The 20,068-nt window shown below is 32.8% G+C and overlaps 1 protein-coding gene across 1 annotated transcript; it reads left to right on the top strand.

The window, feature by feature from the left end:
- Positions 1 to 4,003: 4,003 nt before the first annotated feature.
- Positions 4,004 to 12,963, top strand: LOC144553454 (glutamate receptor 2.8-like). The gene is made up of 5 exons (XM_078301626.1): positions 4,004 to 4,320; positions 9,162 to 10,477; positions 10,801 to 11,113; positions 11,768 to 12,177; positions 12,312 to 12,963. The coding sequence occupies exons 1-5, from the start codon at positions 4,020 to 4,022 to the stop codon at positions 12,906 to 12,908; spliced, it is 2,937 nt and encodes a 978-aa protein (XP_078157752.1). The 5' UTR covers positions 4,004 to 4,019; the 3' UTR covers positions 12,909 to 12,963.
- Positions 12,964 to 20,068: the final 7,105 nt, after the last annotated feature.

Here is a 20,068-nt window from a genome sequence, read left to right as displayed (position 1 = left end):
CTTACCAAATTAATGATACAAGTTGTAGATTGATAGAAAAATAATTAAATAATAATTTATACTAGAAAAAACTAATGGTTCAAGCTATAACTACAACAAAAATAAAAATTATGATGAAGTTGGCAAAAGTAAACTGATAGAAAATAGCAAAAACAAAATTAACTCAACATTGGAAAAATTTAATAGTCGTTGAAAGCAGCTCGTCAGACGGATGGGTACCAAGTTACTAATCGGTACGCAGTCAATTCTAGAATTTTACGAATAATTTTGCATTTTCATATATTTTTAATTATTAAAAATGAATAATTTAACTCATCAAACTTATCAAATAAATTTATTTTAACTTAACTTTATTGTTAATTAATAAAATTTTATGAAATTTTCATTTGAAAAAACTCATATAAAACAAGGCGATATAATGAAAAAATACAGAAAAAAAATAATAAAAAAAACCAACTAATTAACAGTATAAATGAAAAACGGATAATTCGTAACAGTTTGGTCACTGTCAACGACTAATTGACTGATTAGTTAAGCTAAACGACCGTTTTTTACAGCTTTGGTTCAAATTACTTCTCCGACATGCAACGCCACACATAGAAACCCAAAGAGAAATGGAAGAGCAAATGAGTATAAAATGAATCTCTTTTGAGAGAGAATCTTCTCCATTATTCGTATAGCCTTTTATTTCACAAATTTCTTGATTGGTCGTCGAATATTAGGTCAAATTAAAGGTAGAGGTAAAGCTATATTGACAATGCTAATTTAATTTCACACAGTGTATTGATAGAATCAAATTTAGAAAGTATACAATTAGTGTGTTGTGTGAAGTCAAAATAACACCATTAATATTTTTATTTGAATGGAGGTTTTTTTTTTTCCTCCTTTAATTTGAAGCGTGCAAGACAAGAAATTGAGAAAAAAAAATCAAATTAAATAGTTGCCACATCATAATTTTTTTAAATCTTCGCAGAAGTTGCGAAATCGTGAGAGGGAATCGAACTCTCGATCTTTGGGTACAACAACTCTAAGACTTTTTCCTAGCCAATTGTGCTACCTCCCCTTTCTCAAATAGTTGCCACATCATAATTGAGGAGTGTTAAAAATAAATCTCTTTCAATTTTAGAATTAAATAAATGTAAAAGTGATTTTTTTACACCTCTTTTATTTTTCGTGTCAGTTTTATTAGTCTGACATAGAAGCTCCAATTGATTCAATTTACTATTTTATTACAACCAAATAAATTCTTATATAAATATCTAATTTCATTTCCTCTCACGTTGAGAAGAAAAGAGAAAGGAAGCAAAGAAAAAACAAAAGGGAAAATATGTCTGTCCCCCATCTCATATCCCCATCTGTCCCCTGTTAAATAGTCAACACACATCTCCCACTTATTAATGATGGGCCCCACACGTTTTCTCCCGTCACACAATATTAGTGTTGTTTGTTTGCTTTCTCAGATACAACTATGCATGTGTCTGTGTGACCTTCTGTGTTGAAACTCCCAATTAGTTAACTCTCTACTCGCAACACGAAAAGCAGTACAGTTACGCAACACATATTTCATGTAAAATTTTTTAAATGGTGAAATATAAATTAGTAGAAGACGAAAATCAATGATGGATGTATTTTACGTTTTAATTAATAAAAATTATACTTGACAGCTATTATCAAGATAAAAAAAAAAAAAAAGACGAAAATTAATAATGATCAAAACTTTTGCAGTATTGCGATATGATGAAACACGGAAAGCAGGAATGGTCAAAACTTTTGCTGAGGCCCTATGTGATATATTGGTTTTGTGGTTTTTTTTTATAATTAAAATGCTAAGCTCATTTTTGTCAACAAAAAAGACATGTTTTATTTAGTTTTTTCGATGGCTTCTTTTTAATTTTATTTATTTGTAAATCACATAAAGGTGCACACGGATTGGATACGGATCGAATAGTGGTAAAACTATATCCGTATATGTTTTTATTTTTTGAATACAGATACAGATCAGATATCTGATATATGATATCCGTAAAGATATAGATAAATATTTTTATAATATATATTAAACTATATGGTATATATCTATTATTCGTATACGGATAATTAAAATTCAAAATCATATCTGTATTTGTATCTGCACGGAAATTCAGATATCGGATATTTGTATCTAATTTTCGAATACGGTCGGATATTATCCGACCCATTTTCATCCCTAAAATCACATCAGTTTGATTTATAACAATATATAAAATTAATTTCCTTTTCTGACAGTAGGCACATATTGTAGAGTGGAAAAAAAAACTGAGAGAATAAGTAATTCACTCTCTTGTTTATACAGGTTTTAAATACCCTATTATTTTTTGCAAATGATTTCAGGCATATCTCAACATATTCACACTGAAAATAAGAAAATGAAAAATGAACATAACTGAAGTGACGAAGAAGTCACGCGAAAAATTGCATTTTTTTTTGTAAAGCTACTAAAAAATTACATATTTTAATATTAGCGTACTTCCAAATTTTAATGTGCATTCACTTATATTTTAAAAAATATTATTTATATTAAAAATTACTTTTTATTATTTAGACAGAGCGTACCTCAATTTAAATTAATTATTAACCATAGATCATTAAAAACTCTACAATTAATATTATAAATAATTTAATAATTTTTTTTAAATTGACCCTAATTTAATAAACATACTTAAAAGATAACTAATATACCTATAATTTAATTTTTTTACAATTTGAAAAATATTTTATATATAAAATATACATAAAAGTTAGAAGTATATTAGAACTTGAAAGATCCAAATATGCTTCTTTTCATAAAAAAGGAGCACTCTTTTTTTTCATGTGAATCATTCAAAATCTATCCCATAGCTTTAATTATTTCTTTCTTTTATATCAATCTAATATATTTAAACAATTTATATATAATTGAAGTCATGTGATGAATTTTAAACAATTCATAGAATAATATGAGATACTCCTTTTCTCTTTAAAAAAAGAGCATATTTGAATCCGCACTTAAATAAAACAAAAATAAAGAGGATTAGAAAGGGTAGGAGAGAGAGAGATGACTACAATATTATATAAGTACGTAGCATAGATTCTACGAGCTAGGATCCAGTGAAGTAACCCAAAAGTTTAATTATAGATATGAATCGTTCGATTTAAATTCATGATAATCCACATTTCGAGCAATGAATCCGAATCTCAATGTGATTTTGAGCGACGGATTCAAATTAGATGGTCTTGATCCAAAACTCAAAAGTTGAGTTACTTTTAGGAGATCCGGACCCTAGATTCTACAGGCTAGGATCAATGATGAGATTTCAGAAGATTAATTATCAGGAAAGTAGCACGTAGCTAGGGCTGTAAATGAGCCGAGTTTGAGCGAGTTATCCCCAACTCGAACTCGGCTCGTTATCAACTCGAGTTGGCACACAACTCGTTTATAACTCGTTTAACCAGTGATAATATTACAACACAAGTTCAAACTCAGCTCGTTATCAACTCGAGTTGGCTCACAACTAGTTTAACCAGTGATAGTATTACAACACAAGTTCAAACATATTTTGCACAAATCTCAAAGCACAAATAACAGTCTAGAGATTCGGATTTGATTATTTTAAAATTTATTGTGACCAATAATTTGCAACTCGAGTTATAAATGAGCGAGTTGGGACCAACTCGAACTCGGCTCATTTATTAAACGAGTTGGCCAACTCGAGTTGTAAATGAACTGAGCTGTAAATGAGCCAAGTTAAACGAGCTGTAAATGAGCGAGTTACGAGTTCGAGCTTTTTTGCCCAGCCCTACACGTAGCAACAATTGACCGAGTCTAAGTCAATGAGACTAAACAAATAATTATTAACTTAATACTCACTTATACAATAAATAAATACGTTCTGCACGAATCTCAAAGCACAAATAAGAAAAATCCATCGCTTCCTCCACAACTCAAAACCCATATATTCCCCAGATACTTGAATGAATCTGTTGCTCTCAAGTCTCATCTAATGGAAAGCGCAAAACACAAACACCTTGCGTGCATTCCTTCTTCTCTTTTCCCCCACTTCTTTTTCCTCTTCGCTTTGTTAATTTCGCGCCAATTTTCAGTTGCAAATGCTCAGAATGCCACGCAAAGGACAGTTCGTGTGGGAGTGGTGCTTGATTTGGGCTCCATGGCTGGGAAGAGAAGCAAAACGAGCATATCAATGGCGCTCGAGGATTTCTACACAATTAACGGGAATTTCTCCACCAAAATCGAGTTTGAGTTTAGGGATTCCATGAATGATGTCGTTTCAGCTGCTTCAGCAGGTTAGTTTTATAATTCAGACTAATGGTGATGGAAGATTGAATTTTTTTTTTATATCATTTAGTCTTAGTAGGCACTAATTTGTATAAATATTTTAACAGAGCAGTTTCGGCTTCATACAGCTCAAGAACTATATAATACAAATTGCTCTTGCGCTGATGAAGCCAAAATATCTCTGTTAAAATCTTTACCCACTTATTTTGCCATATGGTTTAGTCTTGTTTTTAGCAGATTACTGTTTCATAAATTGTCATAATTACTATTATATCCTTTCCAATCTTTATTTAGGCCCCAATTAGTAATGCTAAGGTGTTAAAATAAAAGTAAAATAAAAAACCAGAGAAAAAATAGATAAATCCATCCATAGAAATTGAGTTGACATTTGCTTCTTGCAAGCAGTCTATTAGTTCACAAGATAGAGACATATAATAATTCATTATTCATTAAAGGTTACAAAATAGTAACTCTAATATTTTTCTTGAAGATTTTTTTCTGTCTTTATCTGGAAAAAGAAATTAAAAAATAACCAACTTGACAAATGTCATGTGTCATGAATATGCAGTTTTTAAATTTTTAGAAACTTAAAAAATATCAAATTACCAAAAACAAGATATTTTATTATATTTTTTTCATCGCATAAATGAGATCAAACTAATGATTCGGTCCTATCACAATTTTTTCTGGAACAAAACCAATGGTTCAGTCTATAGTTTTCAGGAGTTGCCGATATTTTTGCCACAAAAAATCCAAAAATTAGTGACTGTACCAATGATTCGGTCACATCCATTTATCAAAAAAGAAATAAAAAATCCATCTTTATATCTAATAATTTGATTTTCTAATTTCAAAAAGTAAAAAAAAATGATGAATATGCTTTATTTTTATTGGCTGAGGCTGAGGCTGAGGCTGAGCGCGGTTTGTTAAACAAGCAACTGCCAACTGGTCGGTTGAGTTTAGGAGGTTGACATTTCAAATACTTATATGGGTCGATTTCTTAGCATGCATGTCGTTGACCAGATATTATTTTCAAAATTCTTCGTCTTATACTGACCCCAAGAAACAAGTGATTATATTATATTATATTAACATGATTGATTTATATTTATAAAATCGTGCGTGTCCGCTAATCTCTCTCTTGAATTAGCGCCAATTCGGTTGCGTGTCATTCAGCTGTATAGTGTATAGTAGCCTGGTAGGTTCTGTATTCCTGCTATGGCAGCATATTTATTTGCTAAACATGTGATCTGATTAAAATTAAAGTTAACTTTTTTAAATTTATATTTTACTTTTATCTGCATTTCAAAATATTTTTAATTATTCTCAGACTTCTCAGCTGTTTTCAGCACTATATATAGTTAACTGTTTTTTAGTCTTTCCGCAATGACGTGATAATTTCTATTAGAACATTGTTTTTAACACAAATTATTCAATCTAAATTCATGTGTTCACAGATCTTAAGTTTTTTTTGGAAGCCTATTGAAAATATAAGAAAATTTACTTTTAATAATTAATTAAAGTTAAATGATTCCGATTTAACATTTCACCTAATTTGAATTCACAAGCAACCGGCCATGCGGCTTAGACTTGTCCCAACGGTGAACAGAGAAGAGAATTGTGGGATGAGCGAGAAACGACCGCCACTAGTATTTTTTTCTAAGTCAATGCTAGCTGTTAATTAAGCTGTCCGTCAAGTCAAAATATAGAGACTTTGGCTTGAATTTCACGCATGCTTTCCCACCTCTAACCAGTAACCACATTCATACCGTTGCAACGCTACGCTGATTCTGATATAAAAATAATAAATATCGTCACCATAATGCTATACCGTAAGAATATTTTATTTGTATTTATACCCAGTTTGCTTAGTTTAATTTAGGAGTGGTAACGAGCTGGCTCATGAAGAATTGGGATTCATCTTGAACTTGTTATGACTTATGAGGTGGCTCGTCCGAGTTACAAGTGAGCTGATTTTAGGAATTCAAGATGAAATTTTAGATTGAAATCGTTACGAGCTGGCTTACTGAGACTGGATCTTGTTTTAAGAAGAAAATAAATTTTACAAATTTTTTGAATCGAGCTAAACAGTATAAAATTAATACCTAGCTGAGTTGAGATAACTCGCAAGCTAACGAGTAGGCTAAACTCCGGCTTGAACTCGTTAATTCTAAATCGAGCTAGTAGCGAGCTGACTCGTTAACAGTTCAGTCCAATAACGAGCGAACTGTTAACGAACGAGTCATGTACAAGTCACGATCAAGCCACGAGCTACGAATTTTTTTGCCACCTCTAGTTTAATTAGACTATTGAGGAATTTCGAGCTCCAAATTGCATTAATATATTATTTAATTTGTGGGACGAATATATTATTATATCATTCGATTTTGAATATTTAGTCATTCATATAATATAATTTTGCTTACTTTTAAGTATAAATCTTAATTCAAATTTATTATAAAATTAAAATATTGATAACTAAAAAGTAAAAACTAACGAAATTAGTTATTTTACGATTTAAGCTTTTAAGGTCATAAATAAAAGAGCAATGTTCCAATTCGTCCGACATTTTTAAAAATACCAAAAAAAAAAATTATTAAAAATAACCAGAGTCCGCCCAAATTTTTAAAAATGCCCAAACCGCCTATATTTTCGGCGGTCCGGAATTTTTATTCCAAATCACCTATTTCCCAGGCGGTCTGAGATTTTTTTTATTTTATTTATTTTTTATTCCGAACCTCCTAATTTATCGGCGGTCCGAGAAATTTTTTTTTTTTTTTTTGCAAAGCAAATTTGCACATCTGGTTAACATGACAAAACACCTTCAAAAATTGTGAAAACTGACCGACATGCAGTCTTGACATCGTAGAACAGGACTGTGAAGTTTCATACAAAATATCCGAACAGGTCGTTAGTTATCGGCTCTCAAAAATTGCCCGAACTGCTGAATATTTCATTTTGAGCCCAACTTTGCACATCTGGTTAACATAGCAAAACACCTTCAAAAATCGTGAAAATTGACCGACATGCAGTCTTGACATCGTAGAACATGACTGTGAAGTTTCATACAAAATCTCCGAACAAGTCGTGAGTTATCGGCTCTCAAAAATTGCCCGAACTGCTGAATATTTCATTCTGAGCCCAACTTTGCACATCTGGTTAACATAACAAAACACCTTCAAAAATCATGAAAATTGACCGACATGCATTCTTGACATCCTAGAACAGGACTATGAAGTTTCATACAAAATCTCCGAACAGGTCGTGAGTTATCCGCTCAGAATGAAATATTCAGCAGTTTGGACAATTTTTGAGAGCCAATAACTCACGACCTGTTAAGAGATTTTGTATGAAACTTCACAGTCCTGTTCTACTATGTCAAGACTGTATGTCGATCAATTTTCACGATTTTTGAAAGTGTTTTGCTATGTTAACCAGAGATGCAAATTTGATTTGTAAAAAAAAAAAACAAAAAAAAATCTCGGACCGCCGATAAATTAGGCGGTTCGGAATAAAAAATAAATAAAAAATCTCGGACCGCCTGGGAAATATGTGGTTCGGAATAAAAATTTCGGACCACTGAAAATATTGGGGATTTGGGCATTTTAAAAAATTTGGGCGGACTCTGATTATTTTTAATATTTTTTTTTGGGTATTTTTAAAAATGTCAGCAATTCGTCAACATTTTATGAAAGAAATTCAATAAAGCCCCGTTCGGTTGCCTGGTTTTGATAGAAAAAAGTAAAATATGAGTTTTTGTTTCCATATGCGTTCGGCAGCATGGTATTTTCTTATTTGAGTTCGCAATTCATCCCAAGAGGTTTTTTTTTTTTCTCTTCTAATAACACTATTCTTATGGGAAAAGACAAATTGAGTCAAAGCTCATTTTTTTTTCCCCAATGGACACAGCTTATCACAATCAATAAAATTAGTTACTTCTTAGCATAATTAAGCTATTTTATCATAATTATTAATATTAAATTGGTTTTAGCTAATAATTTTAAATTTTAAATACTTCGTGTCTTGTCCGTAGTAGTATGTAAAAAAATTAAATATATATTATTTCAAAATTATTAATATGTTAGTTTTTATTTTTATAAATATTTTCTTAATTTATTTGTATCAATTTTTCTTATTTTATTTAATTATATTATTAATAATTTTATAAATAAAAATAATTCTATAATATTAATCATTTTAGAAAGAAAATAAAAATTTTCACAACTAATTCCACAATAGAACCGAATACCCATTTGAACACATTCCCATAATTAATCCCTTACATACCCATAACCACGGGTTCCCATTTTTTCAAAAGTAGATTCCCGTCTCCATCAAATCCAATTCCGTGTAATCCCGTGACAAACGAACAGGTCCTAATTAATTTTGATTGTATGATCAAACAAGACTAACCAAGATATGTTTTTTTTTAGAAAAACTTCAAACTTTAGTAAGAAAATATGTACTAATAAATATGAACTATAACAATTCTATATTCTTACATTTTATTTTCAGAAACAGTTGTATACAAATATTTCAACAAAACTTATTACTGTAATGAAATAATTTTCTAAATACAAAGCTATTAATAATTGAGATTGTTTAGAGCTCCAAATTCGAATTTAAATTAGCATAAACTCAATAGCTCGATTTTAGTTCAAACTCAACTTTGATATATAAATAAAGAATAAAGAAAGAGATAATTTGTAAATCTAATTCTGTTAAAATATTGAACTAGACCAGATAGAACAGGGACGGAAAATTCTTCTAGAAAATTTTAAAAATATTTACTTTCTTCAAGTAATGATTCAAGTTATTTCACACTAAACTGTCAAGTTTTTTTTTTCAGCTGTGGATCTTTTGAAGAATTCACAAGTCGAAGCCATAATGGGTCCACTGACATCAACCGAAACCGAGTTTGTAGCCTACATGTGCAACCGATCTGAAGTTCCTCTCCTCTCCTTCTCAGCAACCAGCCCTGCCATCTCTCCATCACATCTTCCATTTTTCGTCCGTGCCAACCTCAATGACTCTTCCCAATCCATACCAATTGCTGCCTTCATACAAAATTTCGGATGGCGTGAGGCAGTCCCTATTTATGAAGAATCTGAATATGGATCTGGCATTATACCATCTCTCACTGATGCTCTCCTCTCGGTTGACACAAAGATCCCTTACCGTCTGGTCATACCAACTGAGGCAACTGATGATCGTATCGATAGCGAGTTGTACCACCTCATGACACTGCAAACCCGTGTATTTGTGGTGCACATGCTTCCAGCACTGGCTTCTCGGTTCTTTCAGCGTGTACAAGTAGTTGGCATGATGTCTGAAGGGTATGTCTGGATTGTAACAGATAGTGTTGGTGATGTCCTTGAGACATTTGATCCGTATATACAAAATTCCATGGAGGGGGTGGTCGCATTTAGACCGTATTTTGATTTGTCAGATAAGGTCAAAAGTTTCAATGCACGGTTCAGAGAACAGTTCCGGCAAGATAACCCGGGAACTGAGGTGGCAGATCCAAACATTTATCAGCTCTGGGCATATGATGCTGTGTGGGCTATGGCTATGGCAGTCGAAAATTCGAAAGTAACAAATTCAACTTTTGTTATACCTTCAAGCAATGACACCACCTCAGATTTGAGTTCCATAGGGGTTTCAGAAACTGGGCCTATCCTTCTCAGTGCAATACTTGGCACCACATTTGGTGGCTTGGCAGGGAATTTTAGCCTTGTTGACGGGCAGCTTGAGCTGTCGGCATTTGAGATTGTTAATGTGGTAGGAAAAAGCGCACGAAGTGTTGGGTTTTGGACCCCAGACAAAGGAATAACTCCTGAAATGGACTCCAATAAAGGCAGCAACAATGCCAATAATTTGAAAAGCATAATATGGCCAGGAGATTTAACTATGGCACCTAAAGGTTGGATTTTGCCAACAAATGGTAAAGTTCTACGAATAGCTGTACCGGCAAAGGTAGGGTTCAGTGTGTTTGTCAATGTCTCTGGACCTGTAAAAAAAAATGTGCCTACCTCAGAGGTTACAGGTTATTGCATTGATATCTTCAATGCAGCATTGAGCAAGCTACCATATGCCGTACCATACGAGTTTTATCCCCTAGACGTTAATTCTTATAACGATCTGGTCTACCAGGTTTATCTGAAGGTAACAATTTAACTAGAATATAAACTTTTTATCTTAGCCTTCTTTAGAGTGGGAAAGTCCGGCATCCGAAATGTCATAATTCCTCTTTATTCGTATATCTTAATTCTCCCTAGCTATTCTCTACACCCCTAATGAAATTCTCTAAAATTCTCAGCTCAGTTTGTGCTTTGCAGGATTTGAACCATTTTCCTATAGTGACCCCATGCTGGAAACCTTATTCATTTAACTAAAATAAATTAGTATTCAGTTCCAATGCCAAAGTATTATTTAATTTATTACGATAGATCCATGTTTCTAATTTTGAATATTGTTTATTCTAACAGAATTATGACGCATTAGTGGGAGATGTAACGATAAGAGCTAACAGGACGAACTATGTGGACTTCACAATGCCATACACGGAATCTGGTGTTTCAATGATTGTACCTCTTAGTTCAGACTCGAGTCAGAGCATGTGGATCTTCTTGCAACCGCTCACGAGAGAACTCTGGCTTACGAGCATGGCATTCTTTGTCTTCACAGGATTTGTTGTGTGGGTAATCGAACACCGCATCAACAAGGAATTTAGGGGAACACCATGGCAGCAGTTTGGCCTCATCTATTACTTTGCCTTTTCAACTCTCGTATTTGCCCACAGTATGTGTAACATTCCATTGCTTGATCTATAGACTGTATGCCAATTGATTTTTTTTTTAATATCTGGAAACAAGCATTACAATGTGAAACATTGGTGCTGTAAAAACTCTTACTATATTGGTGGTAGAAACCTCCCTGAAATTGGACCAAAAAAAGTAAAAAAGTAGAATGTCAAAAGAAAAATCAGAAACCAACACATAAACAAGGGAAATAATATAGACTAGTTGTCTCTGTTGCCATGGGCGGAACTAGAAAATTTCGATTGGGAGGGCTGAATGTAAAATACACAAAGTGTGGTAGTTGGAATTTGAACCCAAGTCTCCATACCCATAAAGTGGAATTGTTACCACCAAGCTAGAGGCACACACTTAGGATTTTAATGATGAGGGGGCTGAACCATTTAACACTTTAAAAGACAAAAACTAGTTCAATTAAATTTCAATATACGTGATTGAAAATTTTTAAATCATGAAAGTGGCTAAGCACCCTCTGTCTTGACAGTAGATTCACCTCTTTCATTCGCGAACAACATCACATGAGTCCCAGTCATGTATAGTTGTTTCATTCTCAGAATCTACTGCTAGTCGAAATTGTTTTATTACATCTTACTTTTCCAATATCAATATTAAGAAATCTAACTTTGTTTTTCTTAAGAGGAGAAGTTGGAGAGCAACCTATCAAGGTTTTTGGTCATCATCTGGGTTTTTGTGGTACTTATACTGACGTCAAGCTACACAGCCAGTCTGACGTCGATGCTGACAGTGCAGCAACTTCAGCCTTCAGTGACAGATGTAAATCAGCTCTTAAAACAAGGTGATTATGTAGGATACCAAGATGGCTCATTTGTGAAGGATTTATTGCTGAAGCTAGGGTTTGAAGATGGAAAATTGAAAAACCTAAGCACCGCTGATGATTACGCGGATGCCTTGGCCAAAGGATCTGCTAATGGAGGGGTTGCCGCTATTTTCGATGAGATCCCTTATGTTAAAGTTTTTCTTTCGCAATATTGCAGCAACAACTATGTTATGGCTGGCCCAACATACAAAACTGACGGCTTTGGTTTCGTAAGTCACTTACACTTTTACACATTTTATTTTACTTTTTTTACATAAAATTAAAATTTCCAGCAAGTCATACAACTGTGAAGACAAATAGCTGATATATGATATTGATATCTTGTTGTTATACTGAGAAACAGGTTTTCCCAAGAGGTGCTCCCCTACTGCAAGACTTGTCCAGGGCAGTGCTGAGCGTGACAGAGGGAGATGAGATGACCCTAATAGAAAGAAAATGGCTGGGGGACTCCGATACGTGTACCAGCTCGAGTACCAGTGTCAGCTCTTCCTCTTCCAGCCTCGGCTTCCGCAGCTTTGCTGGCCTTTTCATAATCACTGGCAGTGTATCAGGCCTCATGCTTTTGATTTACATTGGCATGTTTTTGTATAAAGAAAGAGAAACACTCAAGAATTTGACAACAATTGATCAAACTCCATGGGAGAAAATACAAGCATGGTTTCAGCATTACGACCAATTCGATCAGAAATTAAAGTCCCCAACTTTCAAGGAATATGTTAGATCTCCGAGATCACAAGAAGGAAGTCGAGACGGAGCTGTGAGGCAAACTAGGTTTGTGGGTTCAAGCAGTCCTGGTAATAGTTCAAACCAATTGTCCGAGACTAGTTTTGATTTTGCCCAGGGAGAGGCAACGCCACCGCCTGAGATTGAGAGTTGTAGCATTAGCAATGGAGGGCCAACTGAGGAGATCGAGCTGACAGGTCATTCTTTAGAGGGATGACATGACTTTGTGCCACTTTCTTTCCTTTTATATTTATCCTTTGGGTAAATTTCGCTGTAGGTCACTAAACTTTGTTATTTGTTCTAATCAAGTTTCTCTATTTTTTTCATCCAAAATTTTAACGGAATATGCTAATTCCGTTAGTATTTTGGATGAAATATACTAATTCCGTTAATATTTTAGATGAAATGAGTATATTCCGTTATTTTTTTGGACGGAATAGAAATATTCCGTTAAAATTTTGGATGGAAAAGTATAGAGAGACTTGATTGGGACAAATAACAAAGTTGAGTGACTTAAAAGGGACAAATCAAACTTGAGTGATCAATTCGTGACAAATAACAAAGTTTAGTGACCTACAGCGAAATTTACCCTTATCCTTTTTTTTCTTAGTTTCTTCATCTGAAGCCAAATTTGTTCTTTCATATGAATTTGATTAAAAACATGTACATAGTTAATTGACAGATAGCATGCTGAAAATGAATATGTAAGAATCTCAACTAATCAATGTAGATTAATCAAAATTTGATCAAGAATTGTGTGTTGAATTGAGATATTTAGTGCATTCTATTGGTTCTTCAAATTGTTCAAAATCATGAATCTTGAGGGTGAAACCCCAATGAGGACTAAAGTACTTGTACTGTAGTCATTGTGAAAAGAGTCTCTCTCACCAATTGAGAAGCTATAATACTGAGAGAAAGCTTGCGATTTTCTTTTTTAGAGTGCAATAATATTAAATTTGGAATTTCAACAAAGATTTCAATTTTGAATTTTTTTTTATAAACTCATTTTTTTATTGGGTTATTGTCCTACTTTGAATTTTTTTGAATTTGTACTTTAATATTTTGATGAGAATTGAATTGTTAATAATTTTTTCTACCACTGACTCAAATCCTGACTATGCCACTGATGATCATTGAATGTGTCCTCTCTATTTTTTGTATTGAAATATTAGAAATGTTGAATATATTTCTTTAAAAATAGATGAAATACAATATAATTTGATTTATTAGAAAGACTACAACAAATAACTCGGATCAATATTTTTCAGGCCGGATTTTTCGCGACTGTAAGAAAAATTAATATATTTCTTTATGTGTTATTGGAAAAAAAATAAAAATGCTTAGATTTTGAGTTATGGATCCCGGTTCAAAAGTCACTTCTATGTAATCCAGGAAATATTGTGATCCTTCTAGGACATTTAATTTATGAAAAGTTATATCTATTTTTGAAAAAAAAATAAAAACTTTAAGTTATTTAATTATTGTTATTAAAAAATAATTATTAAAATAGATACAACTTTTTATAAATTAAATGTCCTAGAAGGATAACAATATTTTATGAATTACATAGAAGTGACTTTTGAACCGGGATCAATAACTCAGAATCTAAGCATTTTTATTTTTTTCCAATAACACATAAAGAAATATATTAATTTTTCTTGCAGCCGCGAAAAATCCGGCCTGAAAAATATTGATCCGGGTTATTTGTTGCAGTCTTTCTAATAAATCAAATTATATTGTAATCCATCTATTTTTAAAGAAATATATTCAACATTTCTAATATTTCAATACAAAAAAAAATTAAAAAATTTCTATTTAAAAAAAACACAACTTAAAAAAAAAATACAAGTCCGGTTAACTATTAACCGGATATGTTATTTAAAAAAATATATATAACTTTCCGGTTAATGGTTAACCGGATGTACTGTTTTGAGTCTGGGAAACCATTAACCGGAAATTTGTCCCAAATCTTCTTCATCACTTTCATAAATAAAGATATTAATAGAAAACTTTGTTCGATATTGTATCACATTGTAGGGGTGAGTAAATCGCTCATAACTCGTGAGCCGCTCATAACTCGCTCATTAAAAGCTCATCTAAACTCGCTCATTTATCCGCTCATTTAAACTCGCTCATTAACAACTCGCTCATTTACTTAATGAGCGAGCATGAGCATGACCCAACTCGCTCATAACTCGCTCATTAAGAATTTGCCACACCTAATCCCTGCCACATTTAATCCTATGTAATTTTGTATAACATCAACCTTGCCTCATTAAGATTGATAGATAGTGAGCATAGTTTCATATTTAATTATGTGTAATATAATGAGTACAATGCAACATTTAATCCTTTGTAATATACTAATATTCATAGTTTCATATTCATTTTTTTTTGTAAATCGGCAGAACCAAAACCTCCGCCAAAAGTCCAAAACAAATAATAGTCATAACAACTCGCTCATTTAAATGAATTATGACAATTTGTTGGATTTTATTATGATGACTTTTAACAAATTTTGTAATGCGTGGGCATACTATATAATTTTGTTATGAGTCATAAGTCATAACTCGTGAGCCGCTCATAACTCGCTCATTAAAAGCTCGCTCATTTACAACTCGCTCATTTATCCGCTCATTTAAACTCGCTCATTAACAACTCGCTCATTTAATTAATGAGCGAGCATGAGCATACCCTAACTCGCTCATGCTCGCTCATTAATCACCCCTATCACATTGTATCTGATATGGTGATACGGTAATTTTCAAAAATCTAAAATACAATATGTCTATTATATATGAGCAAAGCTACAGTGTAATTTGCTAATCAAAAGAATTTAGTGAGTACAACTCTAAAAGTCTATTAGGTTGTCTTCAAATGATGAATCAAAACCGTTAAATTCTATCTACTTCATGAATGATGTACTTGTAAAATTTTAAAAGTTTTGAGTTCATTTAGTACAAAGTCAAGCGGTAAAAAAAATAAAACTTTTAAGTTATTTTATAAGTTGTTTTATGTATTCTTTTGACCGCTTTATTTAGTACTAAACGAATTCCAAACTTTTAAAATTTTGCATGTACATGCATCACTGATGAAAACTGATGAAGATGGATTTCAACTGTTTTGATTTGTCATTTGAAACTAATTCGATAGACTTTTAGAGTTGTGCTCACCAACATCTCCTGTTGAGCACATCACATCCTAGCTTTACTCATTATATATATTATCTTTTAGGGAATGACTAACAGTACCCCCATATCAGTCCCCTAAACGTCCCCGCACTAAAAGACAAACAACTTTCGATAGGGAACCACTAACTGACTCCAACATCTGATATGGGGGTATTTATACTCTGAGTTAATAGTCAAAACGTATAGTATTCATACCTACGAATGTATAGTATTCATACTTATTATCAAAACCATTCGTCATATGTAAACACAAGCTGGAGGGGACCAGTAACGACCAAGGGGACCGCTGACGTCTTGTGACAGCCTGGATTGGGGATCGCAACCATCTGAAAAAGACATTTGTCAAGATTGGGGACCACTACAGCGAATCTATATATTATTCATATCTAACTAAAGAAGTATTCATATCTAAACAAATGAAGTATTCATACTGACGATTACGAAGTATTCATACATGTTTGAAATAATTTATACAATTCAAAATTCAAAGTCAGACCCTTCTTCTTGAACACCTCTTCTAAGAAATATTCATATCTAACTAATGAAGTATTCATACATGTTTGAAATAATTTATACAATTCAAAGTCAGACCCTTCTTCTTGAACACCTCTTCTAAGAAATATTCATATCTAATAACATGAATGCATATCTAACAAACGAAGTATTCATATCTAACAAATGAAGTATTCATACATGTTCGAAGTAATTTATACAATTCAAAATTCAAAAGTCAGATCCATCTCTCTCACCTCACATCTTCCAAAAAGTATTCATATCTAACATGAAGTATGCATATCTAACAAATGAAGTATTCATATCTAACTAATAAAGTATTCATATGTTCCACTGTGACAACCTTCGCTGGGCTAGCATGGACCCCCTCCAATGGTGCACCACGCTCTCCCCACCGAATCTTGACGGTGCACCACTCTCTCCTCGTCGGATCTCGACAGTGCACCATGCTCTCCTCGTCGGATATCGACGATGCACCACGCTCTCCTCATCGGATCTCGACGGTGCACCACGCCGAGAAAGAGAAGAGGCGGAGGCCGTGAAGAGCGTGAATATGATTTTGCTTTTTTGTTGATCGGAAGAGAGAGGAGTCAAACACAGTTGACTTTGCATATTAATGACAATAGGTTGTTAGGGGGACTAATCAGCGGGGACTAAAATCTTTACTCTATCTTTTATTATTTTATTTATGATATTTAGATTAATCATAATCATAACTTAAACCAAACTTGTACCAAAAAAAAAGTAGAGACTTTGATTCAATTATAAATTAAATGCCATAATTAACTCTAAAATTTATCGGATTGGTTTCAAACAACAAATTCAAACCGTTGAAACCGATCTACCTTACTATTGAGGCGTCTACATGAGAAAATTTTAGATTTTAGATTTAATTTAGTAAAAAGTCAAGCGGTAAATTTTTTTGAAACTTTTAAGTTATTTTATAAGTTGTTTTATGTAATCTTTTGACCACTTTACCTTGTACTAAACGGATTTCAAACTTTTAAAATTTTGCATGTACATACATCACTCATAAAAATGAATTTCAACGGATTTGATTTGTTATTTGAAGCCAATCCGACAGACTTTTGGAGTAGGTTGGTGAGCACATCACACCCTAGCTTTACTCATTATATATATTATCTTTTATATTTTTAATTATGATATTTAGATTAATCATAATCATAACTTCAACCAAACTTGCAGGAAAAAAGAGAGTAAAGGCTTAACTCAAGTATAAATTAAATATCATAATTAACTCTAAAAATTTATCGGATTTGTTTTAAATAATGAATTCAAATCGTTGAAACCGATCTACTTACTATTGATGCATCTACATGAGAAAAAAAATTATATTTTAGATTTAATTTTGTAAAAAAGTTAAACGATCAAAATTAGGAGAATTACAAATTTATTTTAATGCATTTATTTTTTGAATATTTTTTTCAGTTCAACTCTATATAAAATTAATTCAAAATTTTGTATATAAACACATCGTTGATAAGATAGCTTTAATAATTAATTTAGCTTCTCATTTGAATTGAATTTAATAAATTTTAAAATTAAATTCAGAAAATGACTAGGCTTAGAGTCGTCGTCACAACGAATGCCGCTCCATTGGCAAAAAGGAGAGCAGCTTTAATGAAAGATATACATGAGAAATCTAGCTTCATAAATTGCTAAATTCTTTTCTACTCTGCAACACATGCACCTGGATTGGAACCATTCAAAAAACTTCCGACTGAATCAAACTTGCTACGTTGTTATACCGTTGGAATTGTTCTACCCCAATAAATAAACCCACACACTTTGTTCTCTTTTCCGAGGCAAGAAAAATCTATTGCTTCCTTCACCATTCAAAACCCATATATTCTCCAGGTATTTGAATCTGCTGCTCGTCTAACGGAAAGTGCAAACAAAACGCACACACCTTGCGTGCATTCCTTCATGTCTTTTCTCCTCTTTGTTTTGTTAATTTCGCACCAATTTTCAGTTGCAAGCTGTGCTCAGAATGCAACGCAAAGGATAGTTAGTGTGGGAGTGATGCTTGATTTGGGCTCCATGGCTGGGAAGAGAAGCAACACGAGCATATCAATGGCGCGTGAGGATTTCTACACGATTAATGGGAATTTCTCCACCAAAATCAAGTTTGAGTTTAGGGATTCCATGAATGATGTCGTTGTAGCTGCTTCGGCAGGTTGGTTTTATATCATATGGTCCTCCTCTTCTTCTTCTTCTTTTTGTTCATTTTTTTGAAGAGTAGGCACTAATTTTGCCATATGGTTTAGTCCTGTTTCTAGCTGAATTCAGAAGTGCAAAATTTAATATTTAGATTTATAAGATCATTATAGTAAATTTGATACATAACACATTTAAATATATAATAAAACATATTTGAGTTGTTCAGGATTATGTCTAAAATGGTGTATTGGTCTTTTAAGGAGATCTTTATTGTGTACATGCTAGTAAGCTTTGGCATTCTCGTCTCATGATACGGCTTGACTTGCATGTCCCAATGGTAAACAGACAATTGTCAATTGTGTGATCAGCGAGAAACAACTGCCACAAGTAGTTTTCCAAGTCAATATTAGAGACTTATAGTGCACAACAATTTCATTTCTCTCAGCGAACGCAAATTCGTTTTTCAAATCGTCCTGGTTTTCAGACTGAAGATTGAAGAAGCCTCAAGCCCAATCTCTCTGAATTTTTTTTAAAAACCATCACCAAATCATTAAGGCCATATTTGGCTGCACAGTGGGAATGAGAATAGGAACGGGAATAGAAAAAGTTTGAACTGAAATTTACTGTTCACGTGGGAAAAAAAAAATTCAGTCTGAGTAAATTTTTTTTTCCCACGTGAACAGTAAATTTCAGTTCAAACTTTTTCTATTTCCGTTCCTATTCCCATTCCCACTGTGCAGCCGAACAGGGCCTAAGGGTGTGTTCGGATGACTGGGAAAAAGTTGGGATTAGTGAGATTTCTAACTAATTGGGAAGACAATCCAAATCACCGTTCGGATGTTAGGTTTGTTCCTATTTCTACCCATTTTAATTCCTGTCTCGGGACCTGTGTCAGTTCAATTTGATGGGAAAAAAAACATCTTCTCAGACTTCATTTTTTTTTTTCCAATCACACTCTATCGGAGTCACCTCCTCTTATCTCCCAACTATTGAATTTTTAATTATATATTTCTATCTTCTCTTTCCTCCGTCGTGTCTTAACAATCAAAGGCCAATATATAAATACTTCTCCTTCAATTAAATTTCAATTGTGGGACTAAGTGATGACCTTAAAATCCGGACAACAAAAACACTTTTTTTTTGTTAACAAATTAAATTGGGATGCTATTTTATTCTTAATTATAACAATATAAATACTTATTTAGCAGCCCACTTTTGTTCAATTTCTTCATAAAGTCCATTTTAACAAATTCAATTCCATACAAATAAAATAACAATTTTCTTGTTATTTTATAAAGTAAATGTTTCTTTTCAGCACATTTTATTAGTTCTCAATTAAGATCAAACGAAAATACATTCTAGTTTAGTTAAATTTTCTATCCTTTGTATTCTTCTCGTTCCTCTTTGTTATTTCTTAAATTAATTGGAGTGTCTGTCACTAAACATGATCTACTCTTGAATTCACCTTTGTTTTTTTTTTAATTATCAATTA

Source organism: Carex rostrata, chromosome 4 (assembly GCF_964058835.1).
Source record: "Carex rostrata chromosome 4, lpCarRost1.2, whole genome shotgun sequence".
NCBI classification, from domain to species: domain Eukaryota; kingdom Viridiplantae; phylum Streptophyta; class Magnoliopsida; order Poales; family Cyperaceae; genus Carex; species Carex rostrata.
Note: the sequence above shows the minus strand (reverse complement) of the source record. Positions and strands in the feature narration are given on the sequence as shown.